Source organism: Schizophyllum commune, assembly GCF_000143185.2.
Source record: "Schizophyllum commune H4-8 unplaced genomic scaffold SCHCOscaffold_3, whole genome shotgun sequence".
Lineage (NCBI taxonomy): Eukaryota > Fungi > Basidiomycota > Agaricomycetes > Agaricales > Schizophyllaceae > Schizophyllum > Schizophyllum commune.
In genome coordinates this window covers 3,291,909-3,311,760 of record NW_026089540.1, presented here as the reverse complement: position 1 = coordinate 3,311,760, position 19,852 = coordinate 3,291,909, and the positions used below count along the sequence as shown (strand labels likewise).

The 19,852-nt window shown below is 53.3% G+C and overlaps 7 protein-coding genes across 7 annotated transcripts; 3 read left to right on the top strand and 4 right to left on the bottom strand.

Moving 5' to 3' along the window:
* On the top strand, positions 1-828 carry SCHCODRAFT_02664923 (histone-fold-containing protein; the record flags this gene model as incomplete). The annotated part of the gene is made up of 4 exons (XM_003034651.2): positions 1-4; positions 381-436; positions 488-617; positions 668-828. 4 exons carry the CDS (start codon positions 1-3, stop codon positions 826-828), a joined length of 351 nt encoding a protein of 116 aa, XP_003034697.2.
* Positions 829-1,388: 560 nt separating this feature from the next.
* Positions 1,389-2,431, bottom strand: SCHCODRAFT_02490899 (SET domain-containing protein; the record flags this gene model as incomplete). The annotated part of the gene is made up of 5 exons (XM_050342938.1): positions 1,389-1,679; positions 1,728-1,813; positions 1,969-2,048; positions 2,116-2,282; positions 2,339-2,431. Coding segments are annotated over 5 exons (717 nt in total), but the record flags the coding sequence as incomplete, so codon positions are not given.
* A 2,966-nt stretch (positions 2,432-5,397) lies between these two features.
* SCHCODRAFT_01111098 (S-adenosyl-L-methionine-dependent methyltransferase) lies at positions 5,398-6,254 on the top strand (the record flags this gene model as incomplete). The annotated part of the gene is made up of 3 exons (XM_003034650.2): positions 5,398-5,824; positions 5,882-5,985; positions 6,093-6,254. 3 exons carry the CDS (start codon positions 5,398-5,400, stop codon positions 6,252-6,254), a joined length of 693 nt encoding a protein of 230 aa, XP_003034696.2.
* Positions 6,255-7,084: 830 nt separating this feature from the next.
* On the bottom strand, positions 7,085-7,943 carry SCHCODRAFT_01177178 (uncharacterized protein; the record flags this gene model as incomplete). Its single annotated transcript, XM_003034054.2, has 2 exons — positions 7,085-7,386; positions 7,442-7,943. The coding sequence occupies 2 exons, from the start codon at positions 7,941-7,943 to the stop codon at positions 7,085-7,087; spliced, it is 804 nt and encodes a 267-aa protein (XP_003034100.2).
* An 800-nt stretch (positions 7,944-8,743) lies between these two features.
* SCHCODRAFT_01177179 (uncharacterized protein) lies at positions 8,744-9,999 on the bottom strand (the record flags this gene model as incomplete). The annotated part of the gene is made up of 4 exons (XM_003034053.3): positions 8,744-8,834; positions 8,879-9,124; positions 9,173-9,434; positions 9,483-9,999. 4 exons carry the CDS (start codon positions 9,997-9,999, stop codon positions 8,744-8,746), a joined length of 1,116 nt encoding a protein of 371 aa, XP_003034099.2.
* A 621-nt stretch (positions 10,000-10,620) lies between these two features.
* On the bottom strand, positions 10,621-14,874 carry SCHCODRAFT_02597938 (uncharacterized protein; the record flags this gene model as incomplete). The annotated part of the gene is made up of 17 exons (XM_003034052.2): positions 10,621-10,961; positions 11,020-11,039; positions 11,292-11,450; positions 11,504-11,598; positions 11,708-12,033; positions 12,086-12,371; positions 12,419-12,588; positions 12,689-12,723; positions 12,773-12,917; positions 12,981-13,106; positions 13,132-13,136; positions 13,637-13,743; positions 13,854-14,013; positions 14,063-14,440; positions 14,492-14,643; positions 14,699-14,772; positions 14,829-14,874. 17 exons carry the CDS (start codon positions 14,872-14,874, stop codon positions 10,621-10,623), a joined length of 2,625 nt encoding a protein of 874 aa, XP_003034098.2.
* An 887-nt stretch (positions 14,875-15,761) lies between these two features.
* Positions 15,762-19,664, top strand: SCHCODRAFT_02491344 (uncharacterized protein; the record flags this gene model as incomplete). The annotated part of the gene is made up of 22 exons (XM_003034649.2): positions 15,762-15,829; positions 15,880-16,002; positions 16,059-16,118; positions 16,170-16,334; positions 16,385-16,423; positions 16,473-16,592; positions 16,643-16,714; positions 16,762-16,929; positions 16,984-17,028; positions 17,082-17,138; positions 17,196-17,231; positions 17,281-17,367; positions 17,416-17,430; positions 17,495-17,578; positions 17,628-17,699; positions 17,774-17,884; positions 17,939-18,036; positions 18,100-18,318; positions 18,372-18,467; positions 18,559-18,674; positions 18,985-19,048; positions 19,240-19,664. 22 exons carry the CDS (start codon positions 15,762-15,764, stop codon positions 19,662-19,664), a joined length of 2,340 nt encoding a protein of 779 aa, XP_003034695.1.
* Positions 19,665-19,852: the final 188 nt, after the last annotated feature.

The window sequence follows — 19,852 nt, the reverse complement described above, 5'->3', positions numbered from 1 at the left end:
ATGGGTGTGCTGTTGGGGGTCAGCACGCAATGTTATACTGGCTTGCAGTTTGGGTCGGTAGGCGTGCTGTTAAAGTGCAAGTGGTAGTCTTTACGATTTATTGTATCATGTTTTCAGTCAAGAGAAACAACAACGTCATAAACAAACATTATGGGCTCCTACCCCGTCACGGGGTCGTGCGAAAGGTAGCGCGGGGGTAAATGGTCCGTATTCTTACGCTCGTATTGCGTCGTTGAGGGTTGCGTCTAAACATCGTCACTACACGTATATTTCTCTTGACGCGTCTCGCTCAGAGATATAGCAATAAGCGGACCTGAGATCAAGTGGCCGGAACATTCGCATGATGGCGGCCACCGAAGAGGGGTCTTCTGCAACGACAGAAACCAACGACAAGACACGCTCTGTCAGGACGCGAAGCGCTCGGGCCGGTCTGGTTGTGAGCATGTCGTTCTTGAGGACATTGCCGTGGCTGATGTGGATGTCGCAGTTTCCTGTCGGTCGCGTTCATAGATATATCAAGCGATTCAATGTCGGGAAATGTAGAGTTGGCTCGAAGGCGGCTGTCTACACCGCTGCAGTACTGGAATATCTCACGGCGGAAGTGGTCGAGCTGGCGGGTGCGTAGCCTAGGACATTTTCCGAGTAGGACATACTCATATTATGTTAGGAAACGCTGCCAAGGATCTAAACGTCAAACGTATTACTCCTCGCCATCTGTTTCTGGCTGTACGCGGTGACGAGGAATTGGAGATACTCGCTCGTATGATCGTCATTCCGGGGGGCGGTGTAATGCCTTACGTGCACAGACAAGTATTAGGCAATAGTTAAGAACAAGTGTCGTAGATGTCGACTGTTTGTTAATTTGTTTCGCCATTACATATATCCTCTGGTTGTGTCTATCAGTGGATAGTCTCATGCAGAGAATAAAACGATCATATAGCTTCGCGGCGCATTTGACGCCGGAACGATGAATAGGGGTAGATCCAGACGTAGGAACTTGGAGGGTGTCTTGGAAATGTTGCTCGTGTATGACTGCACTGTTACCCGCAGCGCACGTACATTTCTATAGTGCGTCGATTCGAGCACCTAGATACTCCCGGTTCATTGGTACTATAACACTGCGCTCGGTGTTGGTCGCAATATCTTGCGTTTAGCAATGGTCGGGATTGTACAACTACGCTATTTGGTTGAACGTATCGTGAGGTGATGTGAACATGCTGATATCGGGATTGATATAGTCGGTCGCGCGACAAGTGCCTGCGAGCGGTTTCGCCTTTCTATTTCGTGCAAGTGAAGATGCTTTTCTTGCTACAACATCTGCATAGTCGGGTGTGCTGGCGCTTCGATTACAGGGTTTCTGACGACAGATGGATACTAGCATATGCAAACTAATAAAAGGTGGGTAGATATGTAGATCGTGATGCTGAAACGGTGCGTTCGGGCGTTGTGAGCTCTTGGTGATTATATTGGAAGTCGTCCTGTTTACCAATGAGATCGTTATCTTTCTGCACCACCGTCGTACCTTTACACTTCGCCGAGTTGCAGCGGCAGTCCCTGTATTGTATGCTGCTGTTTTCCTCCGAGTCGTCTGCCGTGTCAACGTATGAGATACACAGTTCCTCCCCGGCGTGGATCGTTCTGTTAGCGAAGAACGTGATGCGGGGTACGGCGATATAGTGCTAATATTTTTGAGATAAACGCGAGGAGCGCGGAAGGTGCGAACGTACATCAGTGTACACTCCGACTACGGTCAAGTTTGGGTCGCAAGAATGATTTACATATTTCGTGAACTGCGCAGTTATAGTAAGAAGAGCTTTAGCCTTTTTTTTCATCGAGAAGTGCTGGACCTTACGTTGCCAATGCGGGAGCTATCCACGCATAACTTCACGTCGTGTACGTCTTGCTCTTCGTGGTCGGATGCGTCGCTATAAAGTGTAAGTTGTCCACTTGTCGTGCGCCGAGGCAAACGAGAATCAAGATAGACGGACCGTCTCCACAGCGTGCGATCTAAAAACCAGAAATCGAGCCCGAAAGCGTGGCTGTTAACGCTCGTCGTGTCGCTGCGTGGACAGTGCATGTTAGTAGACAGATCACTGGCATAAATCTCGACTTCACCGTTCCCTACGATCGGCTTCTGCTACCGTGATCAACTCGCCTGCAAACGTTCCGATGTATTCACCACGACGAATAATTGTGTCTGCATTGAACAGTGCCCATCCTTTGGAGGCCGTTTTTTCAATACGCATGGGTAGTGTGCGGTTCAGTCGAACGACCTTATTTTCCTCGATAAATACGTGAGGAAGGATGCTGCAGTGGAGTAGACACTTGCGATGTTAACACAATCACTTGAGCATGTGCAACGTTCGCCGCACTCTACGACCGGGCCTTTGTATTCGAGAACGTCGTGAGAGAGAAGCCCTTGCGCGTCGTACGCATTTTGATCGAATACGCGTGCGCTTTCGTTAGCACACGCGCAGCCCTGATCTGTTGTACATTCGCCTTGGCAGCTGTAGTACGCCCTTAGCTAATGTATGCTGTTCGTACGCCGTGTATGTACCTGCACGAGGCGTTGGTGTTAGCCAGTGCCGCTGCTGTTTCTTGCGTGCACCATAATCTGTTTGAATAGACGAAGTTCCAGTCGGGGGCGACTTCGTGATCGACATTGTTCGATATCGTAATAGACGGCTGTCCTATCCCTTGCGTCAATGGCGTCAGCGTCTGTCTGTGGGTGATACCACTTACCTTGATGGTCTCCGTCTGCCTTGTGAATGCAGTTTTCAATTGCAACCTTCAACGTTCCCTGGACGACTGCGTGAGCGCACGCTCGAATGTTGATATACGTGGCTGTCTCACCAAACCTATGGCGTCCGCCGCAATGCGCTGATTTTGTGCGTCCATGAGAGTGTGCCACTGCTCACTGGTCTGGTCAGGATGACTGTTTGACCCGATGGAGATCAATGGCTCGGTCGAGATAAAGGATTCGGACGTCGAAGAAACAGCCATGGTGATGGCAGCGAGTTCAAGGAAGTAGATCGTATGCCGGATGTTTCCTCGCTATATGCCGTTTTACCACGCGACATGCGGTTCTCGGCGTTACCCGAATTCACGCGCCGTTACTATGTGTGACATTGTGGTCCTGCTACTTCCCATTCGGATCGTACTGCACGTCCGAGCTGCGGCACTCGGCGTTGGACGATGATTTTACTTCTCCTAGATGTAGTACGTCCGAATTGCCTCTTGCGCGAGAACAGTTTTGTAGACGAACTGGTTGGATCGAGTTGATTTCAATATTGTAGACTGTCGAAACCAGGCGTTCCCGCGGAAGTAATAATTGAGGGTGACGGTTTGTCCGGGTATCGGTTGGGTCATTCCACTGGCCCTGGCCACGTCCCTGCCGGGGACTCGCTCTTATCTATTTTCTCGCGGTCTGTCATCAGCTTTCTCGTCGTCGCTGTCCGCCGTTCATCGTCACCCCGGTGTGTATCACTGAACTATGGAGTCTGGCGTCTGTCCCGACAGTGCGTCTGTACGCTCTTAACGACATACTCTGGCGTTGATTGCTTTTAGTGCCCGCGGAGATGACTAACGCCATAGTCGAGCAGTGCGATCGGCCGACTCTCTTCGCTCTCATGAATACTGCGTCTACCCTCCGATTTTTCGCGCGAAGGATCTTCTTCCAGCGGGTGACCGTACGCTCGAAGGAGGATGCAAGCAGACTGCTAGATCAACAGGACATTCACTCCTTCGTTAAGGAGCTGCGGATGTTCTCGTGCTTGAGCCCACTGCGCACGCCGGTGCTGGTAAATGTCGATACGGTCCGCCTACGACTTGGGACGACGTCGGAATCCAGGACGGATACGTGCGTCCCGAGGTTCTTGAACCGGTTCCCAAACTTGCGGCATCTCGAAATCTCCGCGGGCTTCACCACCGTTGAGGCGTTGGATCTCACCCTTCGGGGGGTTGCGTCTGACCTGCACAGCTTGCGTCTCCAGTTCGTCGTCAAGGCACCCAAGGGTCCTCCACCTGTGCAGTGCGCGGAATTCCCTCATCTCCATAACGTCGCCATATCTTCTGCGTTGCGTGTTCCCGTTCTACGCATCTTGCAGGGATATCTCAAGCCACGCGGAGATGACCTTACGCACCTCGCTTTACCAGAGTCGTTGGGATGGGCGGATGTTGTCGATGTGTTAAAGTACGCGTCTCAGCTCGAGGAGCTGACAATTGAAGCGATCGACGACATATTTTCCTACCGTGCGTCCTTTTTTTCCATTGTCTGTGGGCCTAGGCTAATCTTTACTGCCTCTTTCATCAAGCGATTACACCGCCTCCGCGTCTACCCAAGTTGCGGAAAGTTGTCTTCGTCGTGCGCCAGGAGAGTCCATGCGACATGGACCACTGGATGTGTATGAAGGACTTCATGTTCGTCGCTGCCTCTCCTCGTGCCCTTCCTTTGCTGGCGGAGATCGGCGTCGTTGTGCATGGGTGGCAAATGCAGCCGGACATTCTTTGCAGTGATTGGGAGTACGCGTTGTTCGACAGTGGTCGCAGGGCGTGCTCTCAGGCCCTTTGGCGGTCCTGGGCGAAATGTGTTTTGGGGAGGAATCGATCGCTGGAGATGATAGTGTATACAGCAGACCGCCGTGACACGGATTTTTTTGATCTGCTTACTGACACGGTCGGCGCATGCCTCGGATTCTTAGGACCTGACCGTTTCTCAGCTACTGTACTGCCGCGCACGGAAATCATGTAGGGCGTCTATCGAAATGATTCGTCGTGTACCTGGCGCGCTACAGCTCTCACCACTTCTTATGTATGCGAAATGACTTGTACTCTAGCACCGTACAAGTTACGGTATGGGCGTGTCTCCGTTGCTCTTGTGCGGGAACGCACTGGGGCGGAACCAAAACCGTTTGCTCCATTTGGCGCGACCGCGTCCCGACGTCGGGACGGAACACGTGGCACCCTGCGTCGATTGTTCCCCCTTTCCTCTTACCCGCATGTAGATGAGGGGGCTCGAAGAGTGAGTCCTTTGAGGTTGTGTTCGAATCATCCTGTTCTGACGTGGGGCAGTACTGTCGTGTCGTCTGTGATTTCGTGGCGTGTTTGCGCTCCCTTGTCGTCCACGGAACGCTCAAGACGCCATCGTGCAAGTGCGGCTGTCAAGGCCAAGGAAAGAGCAACCGCTGCATCTAAAAGGTAAGAATGTTTTGTCACTCGATGACAGATACAATGCTAACGCCAATATCGATTGTTCAGGCTGAAGATGGTTGAAACCCTGAAGCGTTTGCAAGCAGACAACGAGCGCTTGCTTTCCGTATCGGAATCTAGTTCGTTCATGCCCTTCTATAGTATATCACGACGATTGATCAGTTGTCAGAACCGTCCCCGGAAGCTGTAATGCGTATCCTACGCGCGATACGGGATAAGTATATCGCCAACATCCCGACGGCACTGTCGCGCGCGAGCAGGTCGCGCAACTTGACGTATGGGGAACTCGAACCATGTTTCGTTTACGGCCTTTTGGATGACCTACGGGTCGCACGGCACTCCGTCCTGGTAGATCTGGGCTCCGGTGCCGGTACCTTCGTTATTCAAGCCGCGATTCAGACGGGTTGTACGGCTTTCGGGATCGAGCTTCAAACGGAACTGGCCGACATCGCTGCAGACGCGGTCATTAACGCTCGTAGTGCTTGTGCCGCGCGCCACATCAATATTGGGCAAGTCACTTTGGTACAAGGCGACATGCTTGCTAGTTGTGAGACGGCCAAGGCGATGAGCAAAGCGGACGTTGTTATGGTTAACAACAAAGTCTTCGATAGTACTTGTAAGTCCCGCTGGCAATCTTCGATGGACTCCAACCGGTCTAATGCGGATGTATCAGTGAACGAGAGTATACTTATCGAGTTAGTGCCACTTATGAAGCATGGCGCGGTCATCGTAAGCACGGAACGGTTCATCGACGGTAAAACCACACGATCTGGCCGAGTTCGTCAGGATCGTTCTCAATTCGTCTACACGAAGAACGTCGGCGGAGACATACTGGTAAGTGTTGTAATTGCTTGCAGGGCGCGACTTGTCTGACAGATTGACAGTCGTGTCCACATGGGCGGTCCCTTGAAGTCGTGGCGAGGCCGTATCAGGAAGGTTCTGTGTCGTGGTCTCACTCCAGCGGCATATACTTTATACATACAGTATATGACGCGGACGACTGTCGGTCACGCCAGGCGTACGCGTCTGCTAAGTACGCGTGTTGATGTCAATAACACACGGGAATGTATATGTAGCCCGATTCGGGTGTTTTTTTTTTAAAAAAAAAGGGAATTTACGGTCTGTTGGCAGAAGCATTGTGGCACCCAGATGTAGTAAAATATATCTACGGCCGCACATACAGGAGGAGATACAGTTCCTCCTCGTTTTCAGGATCTTGGATAAATGATGTTAACGGAATAGCGGATGGTAGAAAGATATACACACTACGCGTATAAGCAGACTTGTTCGCCTTGCGTATTGAAATGGATGCGCACGCATGTTCAGCAGCTGCCTCCGCGTCGTTTTTGATCCACCTTGGATGCGGTCACGTACGCGGTTTACTATATAGCTCTGGACGTACCAACGAGGACCGGACACGCTTTGAAGTGCATGTTCTACGTACGCGGTTTGCAACTGACGATTAGCGAATGTATAACCGTCCGGATCAGCTACGCCTTCGCGAAGGGGGTGATACTTGAGATGTGATCGGAGCATTCGGGCGTTGGTGGCGAAGAGAGGTGGCGCGGGGCAGTACGATAATCTTTTGTAGTACAACCTCCAGGAGTTCCACCGAACCCTGTCCGTCTGGATAGCGGACGTATGAACGGTATCGCTAGCAGACAATCAATGATTGTCGTTCACGAATGTGTACGACTCACCTATACTCGTAAGATGCGCGACGCAAGTAATCCACTCGTTGCTGTGCGATTTGCCTTCGGGTCCGTCAGATGCCTGTGATAACGGCGCACGAACGGACTTGCCTGGTCGCGCTCGTTCTTTCACAACCTGGTACGTAGGAGTCTTGATTCACTTGGGGGGAGCTGGAAATGCTTCCTTAAACGCATTGAAGGGAGGCCGTATGAGACACGTACGGGATCGAAGGTAGGGGGTACACCCAAGACGCAGAGTCTCCAACGAATCGGTATCGTCGACCAAAGGTTCTCTCTGGATTGCTTGCTTCTCCGAGAGATATGCAAGTTAGAATGTCCCAACCGCGTTGTCTGTATTTGGCCAACGCTTGCACTACCTTCGGTCTTGTGTCGTGCGCGCGTACTGCTAGCGAACGCATGTTTTCGAAGGTCTCTTGAGGGTATAACGAATACGCATGCGAGTGCGAGATCATGTTCATAACCGCCGCTGTAAGGGTGATCAGCACAATAAGCCCGTAATGTGCGCAGAATTTTCGGCTCACTGCTGTGGAAATCGAGTACCACATCGGCTACACCGCGGCGGCAAGTCATTACCTGCACTGTGCAACCGTTGGCGGACACGAAATCGAACGCTCCGGACAGAGATGAAACGAGATAGGACGCTGTGTGCACGGACCAAATCGCAGTCGCGTGAAGGAAGGCTTCTTCAAATGTGGGTTCTTGATTGGTACGTGGGCGAAATGTGTATCCGATGGCGACCAAGAAGTCGTGGACGACGATGGCGTTGACTTGGGGGACATAGACGTCCATGTCACTGACTTCGAAATCGTAACGGCCCATGAACTTCAAGGCGACTGAACCTGATACGACAGCTCCGGTGTCTCGCTGGACGCGGCGAAAGGCCGGTATGGCGTCCTCCGGCACGAATGGTTTGAAGGCCTTGCGTACGTCCAGAGCACGGCCTAGGTAGGCTTGTACTCTTTCACGCATCTGCTTGTTCACCCTCGCCAGGCGAAGGATTGAGGTCATTGGCAGCGAGTCCATAAAGTGATCGTCCAAGTCGCGCAGCCTACCGCTCTCTGTAAGCCCAACGGCGAACCTGCGCACAGTTGCGCAGGCTCCACGCTGTCACGCTGAGATAGGGTAAGGCACTGACATTATAGTATCCTTGCCGTCGTCCATAACTGCTTGAGTGGCGTGAAGATCGTCGCCTGCGAGTACGAAGCGCAGAGGTCGATCGGAAGAGAATGGACGGGCAAATGTGCGCGTTGTTTGGTCGCTCCGATACGCCGCGCATACAATAAAGGGGGTGAGCGGATCGACTGGCGCCGCGGCGCGCGACCATTGAGATAGGAAAACGGAACGTTTTGTACGCCTTCGGAGGCAAAAGCGCGGCTGAGCAAAGCCGCCGCCCCTGTTGCACCATCGTTCTCTTCCATCTGGTTGAGTACCTTTTTTGTATGCCTCTGTGCCATGGAAGTACGTTAAAGGTTTGCGCTGCAGTCATACGCAATAAGTCCATTTCGATCCATGGCATGTGGATTCGACGTTTCCTCGACTCAATTTCCTTGGTTGTTCCGCTTCCGCGAGGAATGACGCTCCGTCCGGCGGTCTTTCTTCCATTGCGAACTGGATCGCAGCATGTTTTCATAATCACCTGCCGTCGGCGTCACTCCCCCTTCCCGCTGCGAATGTTCACAATTTGCTTAGAGGTTATGTGTGCCCATCGAGCAAACGTAGAGTACACGACACGTTCGAACCCCGTGAGGTATAATAGGCTAGTTGGTACACAATACGAACACGTCGGAACATATTCTGTTCGACTATCTGTCACGTTGGACGCTTCAACAACCCAAGGCGCTGCGTGTGGACGCCCTGGAAGCGACGTCAAGGCAGATGGCCATAAGCTCCGTAGATGCGCGTGTCGTCGTCCACCTAAGACTCGGTCAGATTAGTTTTCGCAGTCGTACTGCACTTACAGGTTGATGGGCATCTTGGAACACGAGGCGGACTCCGTGAAGCGATCTGCCATGTGCGGGTACGCAAAACAAAAGGCGTCGATATTCCATTCCTCGTCTACACCTGTCCACGTTTCCATCTGCGGTTTCATGAACCACCAATGGGGTATTGGGTCGTTCGAAGTCGGACGAGGTCGAACAGCTTCGCTATACTTTAGCGTCCACGAGTTATACTTTATCTTGTCTGACGATCCCGGATACGAGACCCTACGCTCATAATGATCATCGGCGAAACCAGGGTAGTGCATCACTCACGGATTGTTCAACTTGATGATGCGCGTCATTTCGTCCCCCACGTACCGAAAGCCTTTCCCGAATTCCGTGTTGTGCGAAAGGGCGTCGATGGGAGACATTTTGTCGACCACTTCCCAACCTCGCTGCTCGTACTTAGCCAGAGCGACCGCCTCACATTCCCTCGTGTCTCCTTTGCAGGTTTTCAGAGTGCGTTTGTCGACGAATGTGGCGCGAGGATACAGTGAATACGCTGTATCGTGCGTGATCATGTTCATGACAACAGCTGACGGGGATCAACGCGACATAACATGGGGGGATGGGAAGAACGTACTGCTATGGAATTGGAGAATGGTTTCCGCCACGCCCAACCGACACATCATCAGTTGAATCTTCGCCGATCCTCGCATGAACGTGAAGGTCTCGACTTCGGTGTAATCAGAAGACGACTTGGTGGAATCGACCGTCCCCTCAGGAGTGATGCTGTCGTCGCACGCGCGAGACACGGCGGAGTCGAAGTGAGGTTCTTGAACCGCGCGCGGTGTGAAGAGGTATCCTATCGATGCAAGGAAGTCACCGATCGGCAATATGTCGCCTCCGAAGGCGTAAATGTCTAAGTCTCCCTCCTCGAAGTCGTATCTGCCAATGAAGCGGAGAGCAAAAGAGCCTGAGATGACAGCGTTGTTGTCTCGCATGCGAAGGCGCAGCTGACGAGCTTGCTCGATGGTCATGTACCTCTGGAGGGCCGTACACAGATCATACACGCGGTCGCGATAGGACTGCACTGCGTCTCGCGCCTGCGAGCAGGAGCCCGCAAATTGGATGAGATCGGTGTCGTCCACTCCCGACATTATTAGCCCGTGTAGGTCTCCCCTTGATCGTGGTCAGTTGCGTGGAAAGGCGTAGCAGGGCAGAGCCTTACATAGACAAGAGCGTGCTAATGCTGGTAGGACGATGCGCGGACATACCCGTGTACTCTGTGAATACAACAAGACGGTAGAAGGAAGCAGGATGCGACTGCCGTCGACCGCCCGCCGTCCGCCCGCATTTTTCGGGGTGGGCGGGCGCTCGCCGATATGCCACGCCCTGATCGTCTGCTCTTTTTGCTTCCGCGTACAATCCATTGCGAACACGCATGGCCCGGCCGGGAACAGAACGACATAAGGGGCACACGGAAACGTCTTAACTGGTTCGAATTCAGGTGCTGACGTCTTTTGGGGCATTACTCGGGTGGCCCAAGCGTTCGTTTGATTGTGGGCTTTCTCCTCGTTCGCGATACGGTGGACTCTTCGAGGGGACTAAAGCCCGTATACTATAATTTGGCGGGTCATACGTCGTACACTGTAGCTACCACGTTCCCCCCTACAAGCGAAGGCAGATACTGTGTCGGGTCAATTTGATAGGGAAAAAGAAAGCAATGGTCCGTCCACGCGCGCGTCGTCAGCAAAGTTGGACGCGGTGTCATGATGGTTCTACAACAGATACGAAAGATCGATATAATCTCCTGGATGTTGCCAGTGGGCACCATCGACGTTGTATTCGCGAGCGCGGGTGTACCAGGCTGATGGGGATTCTTTCTTGCCGCGTCTCGGCGTGATCTTGTGGATGACCCGTTCGCACACAGATACAGCGACATTGTCGATGTCGAGACGCGCCCACTTGCCGTAGCCTTTAAGGAAACGTGCGAGCAGACGACCACCGTCGGATCGTTCGCTCTCGACAGCACGCGCGGGTGCTTGCGACGCCCGTGGAATATAACGATCCGGCCAGAGAATCATGAGACAAAGTGCAAGCATGCTCTTCCGACGGAAGCCTACAGAGCGAGCACGCTTATGAGCATGGGACTGCATCGGTGTTGGAGAACAACTCACGTTCACCGTTCCTCACTCGGCTGGGAAGAGAGGCAGCCATATAAATCAGCATGACATGCAAAAGAACGTGATTGTGGTTGGTCCCTTGAGTGTCCGTGAGAACCTCGAATGCGCGATAGAACTCCATATGCTGCAACGTATGAAACGAGCACCAGTGCTTCCCCGCTGTAGCGCAATGCGTTGGAGTATACACCGCATGGGCTGTACCGGGAGCTTGAATGCTAGTGCGGCATTAGAAACGGTACCAATAACAACAAAGTACGTCGACGTACAAGAGGTCACCCTCCTCCAAAATGAGAATGGCACCGTTATCTGGTCCTATGGTCCAGTCGCTGTTTGGGATGTGGAAGTCGCCCCTCGAAGCACCGTATTTGCTCGCGCCAGCCACGACATGCTTCATCCGTTCCGCCAGATTCGCAAATGTCGCGGTACTCGGAGGTGTAAAACGAAGAATGATCCACATCTTACGACCCTTGCCCCGCACCTGGACTGATGTGCCCAGCCCCATTGCGTCGAAATGAGGCATAGTAAAGAAGCCCCGTTGGTGTAGGAGACACCAGTCGAAGGTGCGCCATACGTCTGATGGAAGCATGTCGTAGTCTTCAGTCGTATCTTTAAAGAACCGTGTTCTTGTGACGATGTGCCCGTCGGATAAACGCCTGTTGAGAAACATGTAAGTCTACCGTACCTGCCACGATCGTAAGACTTGCTCAATGATTGCATCGCTGCTGGGGAGACCTGGTAAGAGCTCTAGAATGCAGCGAGGCGGATTCGAGCCGTCCTGTATGTACTCGTGGAACTCGTTAAGAGACATCATGGTACGGCTCTCTGGTGGAATCGGGTTAGCCGCGGGCGTGTGTTGCTGATTGACACGCTTTGGGCCAGGTGCCCCTTTGTGCTTATGGTTTGTTGATGATGAAGCACGTTCGCTTTTCGCTGTATCGACCGAAGAGTCACTGTTGCGTCCTGCTTCGTCCTTGTCTGATTGCGTCTCGACCTCTCTCAGGTACATATCTGACAAGTTAAGCACGTGTCATAACGAGTGGGGGCGCTCGGTTGTACTCACCGTGTACTTCCAACGGAGTGTGAAGATCCAAACCGAGTCCGCCTCCTGCTGGGAATCGACACCCCCAGTATTGTGGCGTCATCGCGTCGTCAACATCGTCACGTCCACTGACTTGCGGCACCTTCAATCCACCACCTTTCACCAGTACGGATACGCCTTGCTCTAAACTGGCGACGGCTTGGTCTAAGATGTCGTTCACTGGACCGTTCGTTAACACTGTGAGCATGTCGGGCCGTTCAAGGGCGCTGGGAAACATTTTTGCGCAAAGATCGACGCAATTGGCATCCTTCCGACACGTTAGTCCTCTCCTCCTTAGATCATTCTTGTGCTTACCCATGCCAAAACGTTCACTCGAGGATTGTCCGTCGTGTGGTACGGGAGGTACGTTATGGCATTGACTGACTGCCACCACGTAGTCGGTGTGCCATGTCGGACCGCAACGTTGCTCGTCAGATCTAGTGAATGTACGGACGCTGACGAGCCGTCCGCGTCGCTTTGATCAACTGCATTAGAGATTTCTTGCTTATGTGGTAAGAGGCAGATTAAACCTTTGACTTGTGCTCCCGGTTACTGTTGTAATCGAGTGGCAATGATCCGACGAACAGTCCGCTGCAATGTTGTGACTCGCTTCTGATGTCCTGTGAATCACTTAGTACGCTATTGATTATTAGGGCGAAAGCAAATTACGTTGCTAAGTCGTTCGAACCAATGGGTGCTGTCGGGTGGACACATAACGAAGGGTCCGGCTCTGACCGTGACGTGTATTCCCACGTGGGGGCCTCATTCTGTCTTGTTGAGCTGCCTGATTGTGCTGGTCCGCTACTGGGTACGCCTCAACAGAAGATAAAGAGGGTTAGCACGTATGCAAAAGCCGTGTATCTCTCTGAGAACGAACCTGGGCCGTTTACCACGTCGTCGACGGATTGCTCGTTGACGGAAAAAGCGACAACGTCGTACGAAGTTGGTCCTCCGGTTGTTGTGTGACGTTTTCTCTTCTTCTTGGGCGGTTCTTCGGACCAATCTAGAAAAGTGAATGACATGCTCACGGGTGCTGTCGACCGAAGTAAGCAAAAAAGCAAAAGGCACGCGGAGAACAGCGAGGTGTGGAACGCCGCCACCCGGAAAAGCTCGGTCCGATTACCCCGGCGGGTGTATCCTTAAACGATCAAGCTTATTTGGGTCAATCCATTTTTGGACAGCCGCAAACAGTAAAGCCCGTTTGGGTTAATCCATTTCGGGATAACCGTTTCCGTGTCATGCCATATACGTAGAATGCACATAAAGGGGATAGACGCGACATGCAGTGCTGCGTACTTCGCACGCTGCCTGGCCACGAAAGCAAACAAGTATTGCATGTGCACTCATCCAAACGTTCGCTTCAGAACCGGTGTATGACCAGCTCGACTATAAGCCCGTGTTTGATAGTGGATGTGTACTTAGAGGTTGATAAAACCGCTTATTCGTTTCTCTTTCAGATGTCCAGAACAAGATAGTATCTTATATCGCTTGCGCTTCGGTACACTCTGGGATCTTATAGCAGGCAGTACTTACGCAATCTGCATACCGTTATCATTCCCCTCCTCCTGCGTCGGTCGTGCTCTCTTGTCCGTGGGTTCCTCCTGTGCGCCGAAGGCCCTACCCGGTCGTTTGATACCGGGCTTCGATGGGGTCGTGAGCGTCGTTACGTTCATAGAAGCCTTCCAATTGGCCAACTGATCACCCGCTAGTTGAGCCCTTGTCGTGACACATGCGCTGAACCATGACTTACATTCGTTGGGCCATCATCCAGCAATGCGATGCCGCGCAACACTTTCAACATGTACCAATCCGCCTCCGCGCCTCTGGTGAACTGTGGTACTGCAACGAACGAGATTGTGACGGCGACTACGTCACCAACTTGGAACGTGGAAGGTGGACATTCGGTATAGCTAACGAATGATTAGAGTCCGCGCCACTTAACGAGAGTTCACAACGTACCTCAGCGCACCTGCTGGCCCTTCTCCAGAAGCGATATAGTATTCTACGGAGTTAGAATTGGTGTAGACCAGTTGTCCGTACGATTCGAGCATAGCCTGAAGGTACCGCTGTGGGAATGGGTCGATATTCTCTGGCACAGATTCTACGCTTGCAGGGTCGGCGTCCTTGACATGGCTGAAGTAGCGGCTGGCGAACCCGATGGCTTTGCCGCATCTGGTTTGGGTGGGCGCGCTAGTGGTGACTCGGCGTCCGATGCTTCGTTGGAACAGATTTCGTATATGCTCGATGTTCCTCATCGCAGCCGCGAACAACGGGTTGTCAAACGCTACGATTGCAACGCCTTGCTTGGCTTGACGAGCACGTCGTAGTGTCGCGCTTCTGACATACTGAGGTTAGCCATCGTCGACGGAATAGTAAGTGCGAACGCACTGATAGTCCGAGCCAACCGGGGGCAGGTCCACCCTCCATAAGACGCCGACTATCTCCAGTTGATACTCGGTCTCACCATCAGGCATAACGAGTACGCGCGTGCGGTCGTTGTACCCTGACGCTATGCGAACCTGTGTCGAAGCCGACGGGCTCTGCAAGACATCAGCGTTTGCGCGCTTCCCACTAAGGCGAAGGGTAATGGCGCACGTCCATGAAAGTCCCCAAGCATTTATCTGGCGCCGCCGCAGCGCGTCGAGAGGATATGTCTCCCACTATATTCTCTACACCGGTGAATGATGTTAGCGTACGCGACGACCCAAGAGTATGGGCTGCTTACTGGCTCGTTCCTCGTCGTACAAGTCAGGAAACTTGGAGACGTCCATGTCCGTTCCAGAGGATGTAAGTATGGTTAAGGAAACAGGCGCGTACAAAACCAACACGTCGGGGTGCGAGAAGACGACTACCTGCGGGACGCGCGTCGTCCTTGCACCTTAACCCATAGCACCCTTTTTCCCTTCTGCGACCGACTCGGTTCGTATGTGCAGTCGAACCAGTATCCGTGTGGAACGGAAAACCAATACCCTGTTTTGAAGGCGTGTCCATTCATGTTCGTATCTCGTTTTGAATCCGCTACCTTGACAGTCCCGCGCGCTGCGCAAGTGGTGCACCTCGAAGGGACTGTTCCCCATTCCCCGCCGCACTAGAACCCTGAGGCAAATCTGCCGGTGGTCGCCTGGTAAGCGCTCCTTCCAGCGCTTTTGTCCAATATACGCCTCGTTTCTGATTGTTATGCTCTACCAATGGATGGCAAAGGCTTGGGCGACGTCGGAACGGTTTGATTCCGTTTACTTAGGAATCTGGTTCCGTCGCCCCCCCCCCCCCCTCATCCGTTACCTATCGCATTGTCCCCATACCGTGGGTCTTTCTGCTCCCTTACGCACAGGACGTACGTCGTCGCGGTAAGGTGTCGTAGCGATGCAGCAGCTCCCAGTTGTCCTTTGCATTATCACCAGCAGTCTCGAGATCCGCGACGAATATAAAGTCCCGCTGGTATCCATCCATGATTTCCGTCCCGGTCTGGATCGTACCTCCATTTCTCCTTGCCGGTGGCCGACTTACCGACCAATGTACACGTCTGGCTGTTTCTTTTTGCCGGAGGGAGAGGGGGGGAGGAGAAAGGAACCGAGCGGGTGGTATCATGCGCACCTTTAATTGACCTCGTTTCTCTGGACTTTGTCGTTTTGGCCTGACTCTTGCTCTCTCGTCGATCATGTCCGACCAGACGCCCTCGCGAGCGTCGACCCGCACCCGTGTTCCGTCTTCAAAGAAGATCCAATCGTATGCTGCCCTCTTGGCCCTGTGCGAGATGGATGCTGACGGCTGCCCAGGGACGAGTACCAGAAAGATGCCATGAAGGACGTGGAAGAGGAAGCGGGGGAGGAAGAAGAGGAGGAGGAGGAAGAGGAGGAGGTTGTTGTTCCAGCGAAACCAGCTGGAAAAAAAGGGTCGCGGTGAGCTTGCACACCTTCCTTCGCTACGCATCAGCTGAAGAGAGAAACATATTCAGGGCTGCCCGCATTCCGGACAGTGACAGTGAGGACGACAAGGAAGAAGGGGATGGTGATCAGTGAGTGTGAACCGCGGACGGACGGTCAAAGGCTTACCGCGGTCGCCTCAGCGACGTCGGTGATAATGGCGAAGTGAAGAGAAAGGGAACGGACGGCAACGAGACCAGTGAACAGGCCAACGACAGCGGTGACGCCGTTGAGGAAGAGGACGATGACGACGTGCCGCTGGCTTCCAAGGTGCTGCCTCCGACACAGGTGAAAAAAGGAAAATCAACGTGCGTATACCTTCGAGGCCGTGTTGCCATTCGTTCTTTAACTTGTTCAGTGCTAGCGCCCGTAACGCGAGCGCCCAGGACAAATCAGGGTGCGTCTCCTTGTCGTGAGCTCTTTTCGAAGTACTCATGGTGCGAAAGAGAGAAGCGGGCGAAGTCTGTGAAAAGCACGAGCAACTCAAAGAACAAGCGAGCTGTTCAAGAGCAGATCCGGGACCATCCCGCTACGGATGACCCGCACCACGATGAGAACGTCCTCGGGTATGTTGCAACGCTACACCAGTCGCATCGATCGCTAAAGTGAACGGAAGGGCGAATGTTGACACGGGGGGAGGGGAAGACACGGCACGCGCCAGGGCCGAGGGAGCGAACAACGATCAGAAGTGCGCGCGTCATGAACAAACGTCGGGACTTGCTGACAGATGTACAGAGATGAATCCCCCGCTCGATCTGACGACGGCGACGAACGCTACTGGTCCACCAAGGCCGCAACCGCCACGCCTCCGCCATCGTCGCCGCCTTCCTCTCCCGTGAAGACACCCAAGAAGGTCGCGAACCGTCGTATGAAATCGGGCTCCGAACGCAAGAAGGCGGAAATGTATGTCTCTGAACGTTTGCAATGGTAACACCCCGGTTTGACGTGTTGATCTAGGCTCCTGGATGTGGAGGCTGAGGAGGACAACGACGACATAGAAACGTACGCAGTTCCCCTCTATGTCTGACTCGGCTCATCTGTGTGTTCGCGTTTAGGGATGATGCAGAAGAGGGGTACGACGAGCACGTACGCCAGACGAAGGCGCGCAAGACGTACGTGCATCCCACGTGTTCTCGTCCTTCACGCTCACGTGGCATTGCGAACTGTAGCGGTCAACAGATGGCTTCACAGCCGAAAGAGGAACGGTGAGCGAGTCATCACTGCTACATATACCGGATTTAACGGTGTCGACAGCCACGACAACGACGGCGACGATGTACGCATGGACGACAGCCTTCCCGTTCGCGCCCTTCCGACTCATGACGTCCCCATGTCTGATGAGTAAGTACTACGACCACACGTAGTGAACTTGGTACTCACATGTTCTAGGGAGGACCAGCAAGAGTAAGCAGTCGCCTGACTGGCATCCGTTACCTTCGTTACGACGATACTAAGGGGCCAATCACAGAGAGAACATCGTCTTCTCGCACGGTGGCAGCGCAGCCGCTAGAGAGTATCTCGGTTCCTTCCACTTTGACGATAGTGACCCAGCGTGAGTCGCTTCTTCCACAGACGTGCGCACCTAAATCTTTCCATGACAGATACGCGCGAGTTAAGAGCGACGCTATATTCCAATGGTCCGGTATCTGCAACTATGCCTTTAGTATCGGAGGGTACGAGAGGTTCTTCAAATACTCGTGAGAGGCTCCCTCTTTGCTCTGACATGGCGATGACGGTTGTTCATCAGAACCGTGGGCACGTACGCGGTCGTCGACACGGAGCCTCCCGAGAACGTCGTCAGTTATATCAAGCAAGACAGAGTCATGGAACGGTCATATCCGGCGACCGACATTATGGAGTGCGTACGGCCGTCGCAGATCGCCCGCTCCATGCTCAGACAGAACCGTTACAGAATTTTCTGTTTTGCCGTCGCTTTCTTCCAAGGATCGGATTTGGTCAATCTGTCTCGCATTTCTTGGCGGTCTATCGACTTCGTCAAGGTGTCTGACAGTGCGCAAAGCGATACCCTCGGCCTCGTAGGATCCAAAGCACCCGTATACTGTGTTTCTACAGGGTTACTATCCGTCGCTTTTCTTGATAAAGATGGTAAGGACGGCATCGGTGCTAGTGGCGCTCGGCGAGGCGTACTGGTCACCCTTCTCGAGGCAGAGGCATTTCGGCTCTTCGCTTGCCTCAATCGCCTCGGGAAGATGGGCGAGACCAACTCTTTCAAGTTTCCGCTTTACGCGGATGGGATGGTTGGTTTTACGACGAAGGTGGTCAGCAAGGATGGTACGTCACGTCCCGTATACGTTTTGCCGCGCGCTGAAGCAAACAGGCGGCAGGCGCGCGGACGGGAGGAAACGGGCCGACCCTGATCTCGGCTAAGGGAGGGTGGCAACCGAAGCGGAAGATAGGTGTATTCGAATTCAACGACAAGAGTACGTGCCAAACGTTGACATACCTCTACGCGCTCCTCTTCATTCTCATAATATGTCCTTCTTTTCGGCGACTTTCTGACGCTCACCACAGTCCCCGTCCTGGACGGACAAGGTCGAAAGGACCTATGGAAAGGGGCCGAACTGGGCGTCGCCGACGTCCTTGGCCTTCCGTCATACAACGTGGACAAGCTCGTCCCGGAGCAAATGGTAAGCGTGCTGTATCCCTTCTATAAGGAAGAAGGGACTTTTACTGAATGGGCGATCCGCTTTGACAAAACCTCTAAACCTCACCATTGGACGACGCTCGGACTATACCTTTCTGGCTCTGACTCGGAGAACCCGCGTGCCCTTCTCCTTTCAGCCTGCGCGTCATGCGCCACTGTATGGATCCCGTGCAGGGCTCGCGCTGGCGAGCGTCACTTAGGTCGAAGTCACATTTTCTTCCTTACTCTGAGCATGCAGTAAAAGCCGACTCTACGCGACGCAGACGCGGTGTAACACCATTTTTCCTTAATAGAGATCAGCTGAAGAAGCACTCAAAATTCGTAAAATTGTGCTGAAGTTCAACAAGGAAGAGCATAGTGGGTTGACATGAGACGTGCGCATCGGAGAACGATGTAAGGGGGACGGGGATCGGAATATCGATGGCGAGCCTTGGCGAGAGAATGGGATGGAAATATGATGGAATGGCCTTGAAGGTTGTACACAGATAGATGAGCGGAGAGCCGTCACTCAGGACGGGCCATAGCTCGACTCGCACTGATTGCTCTAGGCGAAAGTACCTCTCAATCAATGAAGACGACGTACCTACTGTCCAGCAACCAGTTTGCTTTGACAGAGCTCACTTTCCCCTTGGGAAACATCGCACGGGTCCATCTCGCTAGTACCATAACGCGCTGGAAGAGAAAGACGGAAAAGGCCGTGGAAAATCTCTCTTTCAACATCGCCGCTCTGGTAGTCCTGTCAGGACCTATCGACCGCGTCGCAGCGCAGGCCAGGCTCGTGGCGCCCCGCGTCCACCCCGCCACATCTGGCGGAACCCCACGTACTGGCAAAGTATCTGTGAAGATCAACGACGCATCTGCCGGTGCGACAACATCCAAGGGACGGGGCGAAGGGAGCGGGTCCGCTAAGCGGGCAGCAGGCGGCGCGAGCGGAAGCCCGCCTAAGAAGGCGAAGAAAGACCATACGGAGTAAATCGCGCGAATAAAGAATACGTCTGTACCAAAGAAATCGAACATACATAGAGATCGTAAACTGTCCGCACGTGGGTTGACTGGCGCGATAACGGCCATCGCCGGCCGTTCAGTCCGACGCTCGATCGCAACGCAAATCTTCAGTCCACAACCGCCATGAATCTGTTCACTACAATGCTCGGTTGTCTG